Below are 14,053 nucleotides of genomic sequence, written 5' to 3'. Positions count from 1 at the left end.
ACCCACAGTCTGTTAACCTGTCCCAATCACCCACAGTCTGTTAACCTGTCCCAATCACCCACAGTCTGTTAACCTGTCCCAATCACCCACAGTCTGTTAACCTGTCCCAATCACCCACAGTCTGTTGACCTGTCCCAATCACCCACAGTCTGTTAACCTGTCCCAATCACCCACAGTCTGTTAACCTGTCCCAATCACCCACAGTCTGTTAACCTGTCCCAATCACCCACAGTCTGTTAACCTGTCCCAATCACCCACAGTCTGTTAACCTGTCCCAATCACCCACAGTCTGTTAACCTGTCCCAATCACCCACAGTCTGTTAACCTGTCCCAATCACCCACAGTCTGTTAACCTGTCCCAATCACCCACAGTCTGTTCACCTGTCCCAATCACCCACAGTCTGTTAACCTGTCCCACCCACACTCTGTTAACCTGTCCCAATCACCCACAGTCTGTTAACCTGTCCCACCCACAGTCTGTTAACCTGTCCCAATCACCCACAGTCTGTTAACCTGTCCCAATCACCCACAGTCTGTTAACCTGTCCCAATCACCCACAGTCTGTTAACCTGTCCCACCCACACTCTGTTAACCTGTCCCAGTCACCCACAGTCTGTTAACCTGTCCCAATCACCCACAGTCTGTTAACCTGTCCCAATCACCCACAGTCTGTTAACCTGTCCCAATCACCCACAGTCTGTTAACCTGTCCCAATCACCCACAGTCTGTTAACCTGTCCCAATCACCCACAGTCTGTTAACCTGTCCCAATCACCCTCAGTCTGTTAACCTGTCCCAATCACCCACAGTCTGTTAACCTGTCCCAATCACCCACAGTCTGTTGACCTGTCCCAATCACCCACAGTCTGTTCACCTGTCCCAATCACCCACAGTCTGTTAACCTGTCCCAATCACCCACAGTCTGTTAACCTGTCCCAATCACCCTCAGTCTGTTAACCTGTCCCAATCACCCACAGTCTGTTAACCTGTCCCAATCACCCACAGTCTGTTAACCTGTCCCAATCACCCTCAGTCTGTTAACCTGTCCCAATCACCCACAGTCTGTTAACCTGTCCCACCCACAGTCTGTTGACCTGTCCCAATCACCCACAGTCTGTTAACCTGTCCCAATCACCCACAGTCTGTTAACCTGTCCCACCCACAGTCTGTTAACCTGTCCCAATCACCCTCAGTCTGTTCACCTGTCCCAATCACCCACAGTCTGTTAACCTGTCCCAATCACCCACAGTCTGTTAACCTGTCCCACCCACAGTCTGTTAACCTGTCCCAATCACCCACAGTCTGTTAACCTGTCCCAATCACCCACAGTCTGTTAACCTGTCCCAATCACCCACAGTCTGTTAACCTGTCCCACCCACAGTCTGTTGACCTGTCCCACCCACAGTCTGTTAACCTGTCCCACCCACTGTCTGTTAACCTGTCCCAATCACCCACAGTCTGTTGACCTGTCCCAGTCCTATTTTCCGTACATGTCCCCGGGGAAAGTACTCACTTTAAAGAATGAGTTTTCAGCTGTATATGATCACACAGAAAGAGTTCGATACCATCCCACAAAGGGAAAAACTAATAGACATACACATATCTATCAGCAAACCAATTATTGTGTTGGATCCCTTCCTGCGTACCAATTAATGTGATAGATCCCTTTCTGACTACCAGTTAATCTGATGGATCCCTTCCTGTGTACCAATATATGGGATGGATCCCTTCCTGTCTACCAATTAATGAGATGGATCCCTTCCTTTGTACCAGTTGCCTTATCACACAGTACATTCGTCCTGCAGCTGGTCGCTGGGGCTTAAAGGGTTAAATTACGAGACCAGGTTCCATAGACTGGGCTTGTATTCCCTCGAGTTTTAGATTAAGGGGTGATCTAATCGAGGTGTTTAAGATGATTAAAGGATTTGATAGGGTCGATAGAGAGAAACTATTTCCTCTGGTGGGGAGAGTCCAGAACGAGGGGGCAGAACCTTAAAATTAGAGCCGGGCCGTTCAGGGGTGATGTCAGGAAGCACTTCCTCACACAAAGGGGAGTGGGAATCTGGAACTCTCTCCCCCAAAAAGGCTGTGGATGCTGGGGGTCAACTGGAGCTTTCAGGACTGAGATCGATAGATTTTTGTTGGGTGAGGGGATCGGGGGATATGGAGTGAAGACGGGTGAATGGAGTTCAGATAGGAATCGGCCAGGATGAGATTGAATGGCAGAGCGGGCTCGAGGGGCTGAATGGCCTCCTCCTGTTCCTGTGTTCTTGTCGATTCCCCATTCTGTCCCTCTTCCTGCGTCTCTCCAGTACGGTGATTCTACGTTCCCGTGTTAATTATACCTTTTCATACATCAGTTCTATTTTTCAGTATCACAGAGCAAAGAAGGAGCCCATTCGGCCCATCTTTGAAAGAGCTGTCCATTTCGTCCCATTCCCCCGCTCTTTCCCCATAGCCCTGCAAACCATTTCCCTTCAGGTATTTCTCCAATTCCCAATACGATTGAATCTGCTTCCACCGCCCTTTCAGGCAGTGAATTCCGGTTCGTAACGACTCGCTGTGTAAAAAAATATTTCCTCATCTCCCCTCTGGTTCTTTTGCCGATCACCTTAAATCCGTGTCCTCTGGTCACTGGCCCTGCTGTCACTGGAAACAGTCTCTCCTCATTTACTCTGTCAAAACCGTTCATGATTTTGAACACCTCGATCAAATCTACATTTTAGTCCATTAATTTGGCATTTCATCAAACCAGTTCTAACCGGGCCCGGCCCGGTGATTTGTGACCGTGGGCAGTTTGACCAGTTCTAACCGGGCCCGGCCCGGTGATTTGTGACCGTGGGCAGTTTGACCAGTTCTAACCGGGCCCGGCCCGGTGATTTGTGACCGTGGGCAGTTTGACCAGTTCTAACCGGGCCCGGCCCGGTGATTTGTGACCGTGGGCAGTTTGACCAGTTCTAACCGGGCCCGGCCCGGTGATTTGTGACCGTGGGCAGTTTGACCAGTTCTAACCGGGCCCGGCCCGGTGATTTGTGACCGTGGGCAGTTTGACCAGTTCTAACCGGGCCCGGCCCGGTGATTTGTGACCGTGGGCAGTTTGACCAGTTCTAACCGGGCCCGGCCCGGTGATTTGTGACCGTGGGCAGTTTGACCAGTTCTAACCGGGCCCGGCCCGGTGATTTGTGACCGTGGGCAGTTTGACCAGTTCTAACCGGGCCCGGCCCGGTGATTTGTGACCGTGGGCAGTTTGACCAGTTCTAACCGGGCCCGGCCCGGTGATTTGTGACCGTGGGCAGTTTGACCAGTTCTAACCGGGCCCGGCCCGGTGATTTGTGACCGTGGGCAGTTTGACCAGTTCTAACCGGGCCCGGCCCGGTGATTTGTGACCGTGGGCAGTTTGACCAGTTCTAACCGGGCCCGGCCCGGTGATTTGTGACCGTGGGCAGTTTGACCAGTTCTAACCGGGCCCGGCCCGGTGATTTGTGACCGTGGGCAGTTTGACCAGTTCTAACCGGGCCCGGCCCGGTGATTTGTGACCGTGGGCAGTTTGACCAGTTCTAACCGGGCCCGGCCCGGTGATTTGTGACCGTGGGCAGTTTGACCAGTTCTAACCGGGCCCGGCCCGGTGATTTGTGACCGTGGGCAGTTTGACCAGTTCTAGCCCGTCTTGTTGATTAGATTTAATTGCGGGGTGGGGGGTACTGTGGGTCATTCTTGCTCTGCTGACCTCTTGGCTCCTCCTGTCCCTGCAGTATAATCGCCGTGAGCTACGAGGCTCGAGCCCACGGAGTGACCAGGGGCATGAAGGGCGTCGAAGCAAGAAAGAAATGTCCAGATCTTCAACTGGCCCGTATCCCAGAGGCTCACGGGAAGGCCAATCTCAGCAAGTACGTCCTGTCCTGTCCAGGAATTGGTCCTCCGTTTCCCCCAGACCGCCCCTGACCTCCCCCAGTCAACCTGTCGGATTGTCATCAACGAACCAGATGGGTTTTAATGTCCTTTCCCGGTCTGGGCCGAAATGTGACTCCAGCCCCACACCATCGGGGTTGACTCTTAATTGCCCTCTGAGGCGGGCCCAGCAAGACACTCAGTTCCAGCAAACAGCAGGCTCCCCACCACCTTCTCCAGGGCAAGAGAGACGGGCAATAAACACCGGCCTTTCCAGTCACACCCACATCCCGAGAATCAACTTTTAAAAATATGTGCGGGACGAGACAGTGACTCCGGGAGGTTCCGTGCGTGAGTCCAGACAGAGAGAAAGAAAGATCTCGGTTTAACATCTCATCCCAAAGACAACCCCTCCGACAGTGCGGCGCTCCCTCGGTACTGACCCTCCGACAGTGCAGCGCTCCCTCAGTACTGACCCTCCGACAGTGCAGCGCTCCCTCGGTACTGACCCTCCGACAGTGCGGCGCTCCCTCAGTACTGACCCTCCGACAGTGCGGCGCTCCCTCGGTACTGACCCCCCGACAGTGCAGCGCTCCCTCAGTACTGACCCTCCGACAGTGCAGCGCTCCCTCAGTACTGACCCTCCGACAGTGCAGCGCTCCCTCAGTGCTGACCCTCCGACAGTGCAGCGCTCCCTCAGTACTGACCCTCCAACAGTGCAGCGCTCCCTCCGTACTGCCCCTCCGACAGTGCAGCGCTCCCTCAGTGCTGACCCTCCGACAGTGCAGCACTCCCTCAGTACTGACCCTCCGACAGTGCAGTGCTCCCTCGGTACTGACCCTCCGACAGTGCAGCGCTCCCTCAGTACTGACCCTCCGACAGTGCAGCGCTCCCTCAGTACTGACCCTCCGACAGTGCAGCGCTCCCTCAGTACTGACCCTCCGACAGTGCAGCGCTCCCTCAGTACTGACCCTCCGACAGTGCGGCGCTCCCTCAGTACTGACCCTCCGACAGTGCAGCACTCCCTCAGTACTGACCCTCCGACAGTGCAGCACTCCCTCAGTACTGACCCTCCGACAGTGCAGCGCTCCCTCAGTACTGACCCTCCGACAGTGCAGCACTCCCTCAGTACTGACCCTCCGACAGTGCAGCGCTCCCTCAGTACTGACCCTCCGACAGTGCAGCGCTCCCTCAGTACTGACCCTCCGACAGTGCAGCGCTCCCTCGGTACTGTACTGGAATGTTGGCCTAGAACATGAGCTCCTGTCCCTGGACGGGGGCTCGAACCTATGACCTGACTCAGAGGTGGGAGAGGCACCACCGAGCCACGGCTGATAGACGGACAGTAAGTGGTGACAGGCTATTCCACCTCGGAGGGCATCACGTGGAGGCAGGTCAGACCCGAGCAGGAGTCGAGGGGAGTTTAGGGGAGGGCGGATTTTTTATGTGGGGAGTGACGCAGCAGGTTGAAGGGTTTGGGGAGAGAGTTCGAGGTGGGTGCTGAGTGCTCTGTTGCCAATGAAAGGGTGGAGTGGTTGAGGGCTCCAGGAGTCCAGAGTGTGTGGGCAGCGAGGGAGGGCTCCAGGAGACCGGAGTGTGTGGGCAGTGAGGGAGGGCTCCAGGAGACCGGAGTGTGTGGGCAGTGAGGGAGGGCTCCAGGAGACCGGAGTGTGTGGGCAGTGAGGGAGGGCTCCAGGAGACCGGAGTGTGTGGGCAGTGAGGGAGGGCTCCAGGAGACCAGAGTGTGTAGGCAGTGAGGGAGGGCTCCAGGAGACCGGAGTGTGTGGGCAGTGAGGGAGGGCTCCAGGAGACCGGAGTGTGTGGGCAGTGAGGGAGGGCTCCAGGAGACCGGAGTGTGTGGGCAGGGGCTGTAGGCAGTGACGGAGGGCTCCAGGACTCGGTACTGAAAGCTGTTTAGTTTCCCCTGAGCTCCACGAACTCCATTCCCGAGTCACCGACTCCATCCCTCTCCCCGGCCACTGTCTGAGGCTGGACCAGACCGTTCACAACCCTGGTGTGCTATTTGACCCTGAGATGAGCTTCTGACCCCATATCCTCTCCGTCACCGAGACCACCGACTTCCACCTCCATCGCCCGTCTCCGCCCCCTGCCTCAGCTCATCTGCTGCTGAAACCCTCCTCCCTGCCTTTGTTACCTCCAGACTCGACTATTCCAATCCTCTCCTGGTCGGCCTCCCGTCTTCCACCTCGATAAACTTCAGCTCATCCAAAACTCTGCTGCCCGTATCCTAACTCACACCCAGTCCCGTTCACCCATCACCCCCTGTGCTCACTGACCTACATTGGCCCCCGGTCCAGGAACATCTCGATTTTAAAATTCTCATCCTTGTGTTCAAATCCCTCCATGGCCCTCCCCCCTCCCTCTCTCTGTAACCTCCTCCATGGCCTCCCCCCTCCCTATCTCTGTAACCCCCTCCATGGCCCTCCCCTCTCCCTATCTCTGTAACCCCCTCCATGGCCCTCCCCCCTCCCTATCTCTGTAACCCCCTCCATGGCCCTCCCCCCTCCCTATCTCTGTAACCCCCTCCATGGCCCTCGCCCCTCCCTCTCTCTGTAACCCCCTCCATGGCCCTCGCCCCTCCCTCTCTCTGTAACCTCCTCCATGGCCTCGCCCCTCCCTATCTCTGTAACCCCCTCCATGGCCCTCGCCCCTCCCTATCTCTGTAACCCCCTCCATGACCCTCGTCCCCCCTCCCTATCTCTGTAACCCCCTCCATGGCCCTCCCCCCTCCCTATCTCTGTAACCTCCTCCATGGCCTCCCCCCTCCCTATCTCTGTAACCCCCTCCATGGCCCTCGCCCCCTCCCTATCTCTGTAACCCCCTCCATGACCCTCGTCCCCCCTCCCTATCTCTGTAACCCCCTCCATGGCCCTCCCCCCTCCCTATCTCTGTAACCTCCTCCATGGCCTCCCCCCTCCCTATCTCTGTAACCTCCTCCATGGCCTCGCCCCTCCCTATCTCTGTAACCCCCTCCATGGCCCTCGCCCCTCCCTATCTCTGTAACCCCCTCCATGACCCTCGCCCCTCCCTATCTCTGTAACCCCCTCCATGACCCTCGTCCCCCCTCCCTATCTCTGTAACCCCCTCCATGGCCCTCGCCCCTCCCTATCTCTGTAACCCCCTCCATGGCCCTCGCCCCTCCCTATCTCTGTAACCCCCTCCATGACCCTCGTCCCCCCTCCCTATCTCTGTAACCCCCTCCATGGCCCTCCCCCCTCCCTATCTCTGTAACCTCCTCCATGGCCTCCCCCCTCCCTATCTCTGTAACCCCCTCCATGACCCTCGTCCCCCCTCCCTATCTCTGTAACCCCCTCCATGGCCTCGCCCCTCCCTATCTCTGTAACCCCCTCCATGGCCCTCACCCCCTCCCTATCTCTGTAACCCCCTCCACGGCCCTCCCCCCTCCCTATCTCTGTAACCCCCTCCACGGCCCTCCCCCCTCCCTATCTCTGTAACCCCCTCCACGGCCCTCCCCCCTCCCTATCTCTGTAACCCCCTCCACGGCCCTCCCCCCTCCCTCTCTCTGTAACCCCCTCCATGGCCCTCCCCCCTCCCTCTCTCTGTAACCCCCTCCATGGCCCTCCCCCCTCCCTCTCTCTGTAACCCCCTCCATGGCCCTCGCCCCTCCCTATCTCTGTAACCCCCTCCATGGCCCTCGCCCCTCCCTATCTCAGTAACCCCCTCCATGGCCCTCCCCCCTCCCTATCTCTGTAACCCCCTCCATGGCCCTCGCCCCTCCCTATCTCTGTAACCCCCTCCATGGCCCTCGCCCCTCCCTATCTCTGTAACCCCCTCCATGGCCCTCGCCCCTCCCTATCTCAGTAACCCCCTCCATGGCCCTCCCCCCTCCCTATCTCTGTAACCCCCTCCATGGCCCTCCCCCCTCCCTATCTCTGTAACCTCCTCCATGGCCCTCGCCCCTCCCTATCTCTGTAACCCCCTCCATGGCCCTCGCCCCTCCCTCTCTCTGTAACCTCCTCCATGGCCTCGCCCCTCCCTATCTCTGTAACCCCCTCCATGGCCCTCGCCCCTCCCTATCTCTGTAACCCCCTCCATGACCCTCGTCCCCCCTCCCTATCTCTGTAACCCCCTCCATGGCCCTCCCCCCTCCCTATCTCTGTAACCTCCTCCATGGCCTCCCCCTCCCTATCTCTGTAACCCCCTCCATGGCCTCGCCCCTCCCTATCTTTTAACCCCCTCCATGGCCTCGCCCCTCCCTATCTCTGTAACCCCCTCCACGGCCCTCCCCCTCCTATCTCTGTAACCCCCTCCACGCCCTCCCCCCTCCCTCTCTCTGTAACCCCCTCCATGGCCCTCCCCCCTCCCTCTCTCTGTAACCCCCTCCATGGCCCTCACCCCTCCCTCTCTCTGTAACCCCCTCCATGGCCCTCGCCCCTCCCTATCTCTGTAACCCCCTCCATGGCCCTCGCCCCTCCCTATCCCAGTAACCCCCTCCATGGCCCTCCCCCCTCCCTATCTCTGTAACCCCCTCCATGGCCCTCGCCCCTCCCTATCTCTGTAACCCCCTCCATGGCCCTCCCCCCTCCCTATCTCTGTAACCCCCTCCATGGCCCTCGCCCCTCCCTATCTCTGTAACCCCCTCCATGGCCCTCACCCCTCCCTCTCTCTGTAACCCCCTCCATGGCCCTCGCCCCTCCCTATCTCTGTAACCCCTCCATGGCCCTCGCCCCTCCCTATCTCAGTAACCCCCTCCATGGCCTCCCCCCTCCCTATCTCTGTAACCCCCTCCATGGCCCTCGCTCCTCCCTATCTCTGTAACCCCTCCATGGCCCTCGCCCCTCCCTATCTCAGTAACCCCTCCATGGCCCTCGCCCCTCCCTATCTCTGTAACCCCCTCCATGGCCCTCGCTCCTCCCTATCTCTGTAACCCCCTCCATGACCCTCGCCCCTCCCTATCTCTGTAACCCCCTCCATGGCCCTCGCCCCTCCCTATCTCAGTAACCCCCTCCATGGCCCTCGCCCTCCCTATCTCTGTAACCCCCTCCATGGCCCTCCCCCCTCCCTATCTCTGTAACCCCCTCCATGGCCCTCGCCCCTCCCTATCTCTGTAACCCCTCCATGGCCCTCACCCCTCCCTCTCTCTGTAACCCCCTCCATGGCCCTCGCCCCTCCCTATCTCTGTAACCCCCTCCATGGCCCTCGCCCCTCCCTATCTCAGTAACCCCCTCCATGGCCCTCCCCCCTCCCTATCTCTGTAACCCCTCCATGGCCTCGCCCCTCCCTCTCTCTGTAACCCCCTCCATGGCCCTCCCCCCTCCCTATCTCTGTAACCCCCTCCATGGCCCTCGCTCCTCCCTATCTCTGTAACCCCCTCCATGGCCCTCGTCCCTCCCTATCTCTGTAACCCCCTCCATGGCCCTCGCCCCTCCCTATCTCTGTAACCCCCTCCATGGCCCTCCCCCTCCCTATCTCTGTAACCCCCTCCATGGCCCTCGCCCTCTCCCTATCTCTGTAACCCCCTCCATGGCCCTCCCCCCTCCCTATCTCTCTAACCCCTCCAGCCCTACAACCCCCCGAGATCTCTGCTCTCCTCCAATTCTGGCCTCTTGTCCATCCCTGATTTTCATCGCTCCACCATTGGCGGCCGTGCCTTCAGCTGCCTCGGCCCCAAGCTCTGGAATTCCCTCCCGAAACCTCTCCGCCTCTCCCCCTCTCCGCCTCTCTCTCTCCTCCTTTAAGACGCTCGTTAAAACCTCCCTCTTTGACCGAGCTTTTGCTCACCTGTCCTAATATCTCCTTATGTGGCTCGGTGTCAAATTTTGTTTGGTAAATCTCTCCTGTGAAGCACCTCGGGAGGTTTTACTCCATGAAAGGCGCTATATAAATGCAGCTTGTTGTACAAGCTCTTTGAACGTGGGGCCTGTCCCCGGGTTGAGCCTGCAGGCCCCGTTGCTGCCCGCCTGCCCGCCCGCTCCACGGTAACTCTGGTCTCCCCTCCCCCCCGGCCAGGTACCGCGAGGCCAGTGCGCAGGTGATGGGGGTGATGTCGCGATTTGGGGTGATCGAGAGGGCAAGTATTGATGAGGCCTACCTGGACCTGACGGCCGCGAGCCAGGAGCACCTGAGGCAGGTGGAGGATGGCTGGAGAGTCCCAGCAGGGCTGCTCAAGACTACCTTCGTGGAGGGAATCAACCAGCCCCACCCCGCACAGGGATCGGGGGACATGGGAGACACGGCAGCACTGAAAGGTACAAGTCGCGAGACGGGAGGGGGGGGCTCTGGGGAACGGGGGGGCTCTGGGGAACAGGGGGGGCTCTGGGGAACAGGGGGGGCTCTGGGGAACGGGGGGGGGGCTCTGGGGAACGGGGGGGGGCTCTGGGGAACGGGGGGGGCTCTGGGGAACGGGGGGGGCTCTGGGGAACGGGGGGGGGCTCTGGGGAACGGGGGGGGGGGGCTCTGGGGAACGGGGGGGGCTCTGGGGAACGGGGGGGACTCTGGGGAACAGGGGGGGACTCTGGGGAACGGGGGGGGCTCTGGGGAACGGGGGGGCTCTGGGGAACGGGGGGGGCTCTGGGGAACAGGGGGGGCTCTGGGGAACGGGGGGGGCTCTGGGGAACGGGGGGGGCTCTGGGGAATGGGGGGGGGGGACTCTGGGGAACGGGGGGGGCTCTGGGGAATGGGGGGGGGGGTGCTGGGGAACGGGGGGGGGCGCTGGGGAACGGGGGGGGCTCTGGGGAACGGGGGGGGGCTCTGGGGAACGGGGGGGGGCTCTGGGGAACGGGGGGGGGCTCTGGGGAACGGGGGGGGGGCTCTGGGGAACGGGGGGGGGCTCTGGGGAACGGGGGGGGCTCTGGGGAACGGGGGGGCGCTGGGGACCGGGGGGGGGACTCTGGGGAACAGGGGGGGACTCTGGGGAACAGGGGGGGGCTCTGGGGAACAGGGGGCCGCGGGAATCGGGGGACATGGGAGACACGGCAGCACTGAAAGGTACGTGTCAAGAGACGGGGGGGGGGGCCGCTGGGGAAGGGGGGGCCGTGGGAATCGGGGGACACGGTCGCACTGAAAGCATGGTGTCACGGGGGGGGGGGGTGGGGGGGTCGCGGGACCTGCGAGCCGAGCGAGCGGTTTGCGATTAAACCACATTGAGCGCCTCCTGCGCTGGATCTCTGAACTCCACGGGGAGGGTGGGTGAGGCTGCTCTCTGCGACTTGGCCCAAGTGGCCGCTCATCATAACTGGTGGGCCAGTCGAACACGGGAGGCATCGTGCAGGAGCCTTCCTGTAGTGTCTGCACTCCGGCCTGAGACCACCGGGCTGGACCTGGAGCAGGGTCTCTGATAATCCCCGTCCCCAGCCCGGGGGGCGCTGAGGCGACGTGAACCACCCCCAGGCCTCGCCTGGACTGACCCACCAGAGACCGCGGAGCGAATCCGGGAGCTCGCTGGGCCATCCGCCTCGGGGCGACAGCGGGCAGCGCGCCGTCACTCAGAGCCATCGGTTAACGCCCCTGACCTGAGTCCCGTAGACGGTCGGCGCAGAGCTGAGAGAGAGGTGGTGAGCGGCAGTGTCAAGTGTCTGTCTGGCTGTGTTTGTTCTCACAGAGGAGGAGAGACGAGCTGGGGTCCAGGCGTGGCTGGACTCTCTCCCCCCTCACTGCGACCAGGACGGCCCCGAGCTCCAGCTCACCGCGGGGGCACTCATCGTGGAGCAGATGCGAGCAGCTGTGGCGGCAGAGACAGGATACAGATGTTCGGCTGGCATATCTCACAACAAGGTAATCCCCTCGATCAAACCGGAGTAAACCCCTCGATCAAACCGGAGTAAACCCCTCGATCAAACCGGGGTAAACCCCTCGATCAAACCGGGGTAAACCCCTCGATCAAACCGGAGTAAACCCCTCGATCAAACCGGGGTAAACCCCTCGATCAAACTGGGGTAAACCCCTCGATCAAACCGGAGTAAACCCCTCGATCAAACCGGAGTAAACCTCTCGATCAAACCGGAGTAAACCCCTCGATCAAACCGGGGTAAACCCCTCGATCAAAACGGAGTAAACCCCTCGATCAAACCGGAGTAAACCCCTCGATCAAAACGGGGTAAACCCCTCGATCAAACCGGAGTAAACCCCTCGATCAAACCGGAGTAAACCCCTCGATCAAAACGGGGTAAACCCCTCGATCAAACCGGAGCAAACCCCTCGATCAAAACGGGAGTAAACCCCTCGATCAAACCGGAGTAAACCCCTCGATCGGAGTGGGGCGATCCCCTCGATCAAACCGGGGTAAACCCCTCAATCAAACCGGAGTAAACCCCTCGATCAAACCGGAGTAAACCCCTCGATCAAACCGGGGTAAACCCCTCGATCAGAGTGGGGTAACTCCCCGATCAGAGTGGGGCGATCCCCCCGATCAGAGTGGGGTAACTCCCCGATCAGAGTGGGGTAACTCCCCGTTCAGAGTGGGACGATCCCCCCGATCAGAGTGGGGTAACTCCCCCAATCAGAGTGGGGTAACTCCCCGATCAGAGTGGGGTAACTCCCCGATCAGAGTGGGGTAACTCCCCGATCAGAGTGGGGCGATCCCCCCAATCAGAGTGGGGTAACTCCCCGATCAGAGTGGGGTAACTCCCCCCGATCAGAGTGGGGCGATCCCCCCGATCAGAGTGGGGTAACTCCCCGATCAGAGTGGGGTAACTCCCCGATCAGAGTGGGGTAACTCCCCGATCAGAGTGGGGTAACTCCCCGATCAGAGTGGGGTAACTCCCCGATCAGAGTGGGGTAACTCCCCCCGATCAGAGTGGGGTAACTCCCCCCGATCAGAGTGGGGTAACTCCCCCCGATCAGAGTGGGGTAACTCCCCGATCAGAGTGGGGTAACTCCCCCCGATCAGAGTGGGGTAACTCCCCGATCAGAGTGGGGTAACTCCCCCCGATCAGAGTGGGGTAACTCCCCGATCAGAGTGGGGTAACTCCCCCCGATCAGAGTGGGGTAACTCCCCGATCAGAGTGGGGTAACTCCCCCCGATCAGAGTGGGGTAACTCCCCCCGATATCCCCCTTTTTATCCCTTATTCTACGTATGAAGCCCCACACCCCTGGGTTCGATCGCAGCCTCTCTCTCTGTTAGTCCCTGTGTCCCTGCCCCGGGGACCCTCCCTCCTCTCCCCCGCTGGCGTGGATCGTTGTGGAGGTCTGCGGGCAGCTCCCTCACTGTTTGCTTTCTTGTTGCAGGCTCTGGCCAAGCTGTGCTGTGGGTTGAATAAGCCCGACCGCCAGACTCTGCTGCCCCTCGGCTCCGTGCCTCGCCTCTTTGACACCCTGCCCATCGGCAAAATGTAAGTTTGTGGAAAATGTCCGCACTCCGAGCGCCTGCGCCTGCCCCCACCTCTCCGTGCGCTTGCCCCGTGCTGCGTCTCTTGCTCGGTCTGCTCCCCTCGCTCCGGAGGTGTTGGATCGGGGGGACGGGGGTTCCTCTGGACACTGACAGCCTCCCGCTAACTCACCCACATAACCCGCTCTTCCTGTGGGAGCCCAGGGTCAGGGGTCAGAGAATATACTGAAGTGACCCGGGCTCTTCCACCCGGGAAGGAAGCGTCTGAGCAGCGACCTGATGGGAGTGGATCGAATTGTCACCAGGACAGAAAAGATGGATCTGGAGTTTTAATTCGGCCCAGGGTCGCAGGTCGAACCAGTAAACAGAGAGTTGAGAAGTTCGAGAGTGTTCGACTTGTGGAATGGAGTCAGTGAGGGTGAAAACCCGAGAACTGTCTCAGGATGAGGTGGGACGATGGGCTATTTCTGGATGAAGATGGGCCAAATGGCCTGTAATTATCCCCTGTCGCCAGTGGGAGACTGCACAGCCGAGCTGATCTCGTCCTCCCCGAGTCCAAACACTCACCTCCCCCCGGGGGGAGACCCTGTCCGGGGAGCGGGCGCACTGTCCCATCCTCCCCCCTGGGGGGAGACGCTGTCCGGGGAGCGGGTGCACTGTCCCATCCTCCCCCCCGGGGGGACTCTGTCCGGGGAGCGGGCGCACTGTCCCATCCTCCCCCCCGGGGGGACTCTGTCCGGGGAGCGGGCGCACTGTCCCATCCTCCCCCCCGGGGGGACGCTGTCCGGGGAGCGGGCGCACTGTCCCATCCTCCCCCCGGGGGGACGCTGTCCGGGGAGCGGGCGCACTGTCCCATCC

General features: G+C 60.3%; 1 protein-coding gene across 1 annotated transcript in view; it reads left to right on the top strand.

Annotated features, from left to right (window-relative positions):
• Window positions 1-14,053, top strand: part of polh (polymerase (DNA directed), eta) — a 112,254-nt gene that overhangs the window by 83,785 nt on the left and 14,416 nt on the right. The window contains exons 2-5 of the mRNA XM_067979356.1: window positions 3,752-3,886; window positions 9,879-10,117; window positions 11,470-11,642; window positions 13,096-13,199. Of these exons, the coding sequence (XP_067835457.1) occupies window positions 3,752-3,886; window positions 9,879-10,117; window positions 11,470-11,642; window positions 13,096-13,199 (651 nt within the window). The remainder of the gene's footprint in view (window positions 1-3,751; window positions 3,887-9,878; window positions 10,118-11,469; window positions 11,643-13,095; window positions 13,200-14,053) is intronic.

Source organism: Heptranchias perlo, unplaced genomic scaffold, assembly GCF_035084215.1.
Source record: "Heptranchias perlo isolate sHepPer1 unplaced genomic scaffold, sHepPer1.hap1 HAP1_SCAFFOLD_441, whole genome shotgun sequence".
In the NCBI taxonomy this organism is placed as follows: Eukaryota; Metazoa; Chordata; class Chondrichthyes; order Hexanchiformes; family Hexanchidae; genus Heptranchias; species Heptranchias perlo.
The sequence above is the reverse complement of the archived record's forward strand: the minus strand, read 5'-3'. Positions and strand labels throughout refer to the sequence as shown.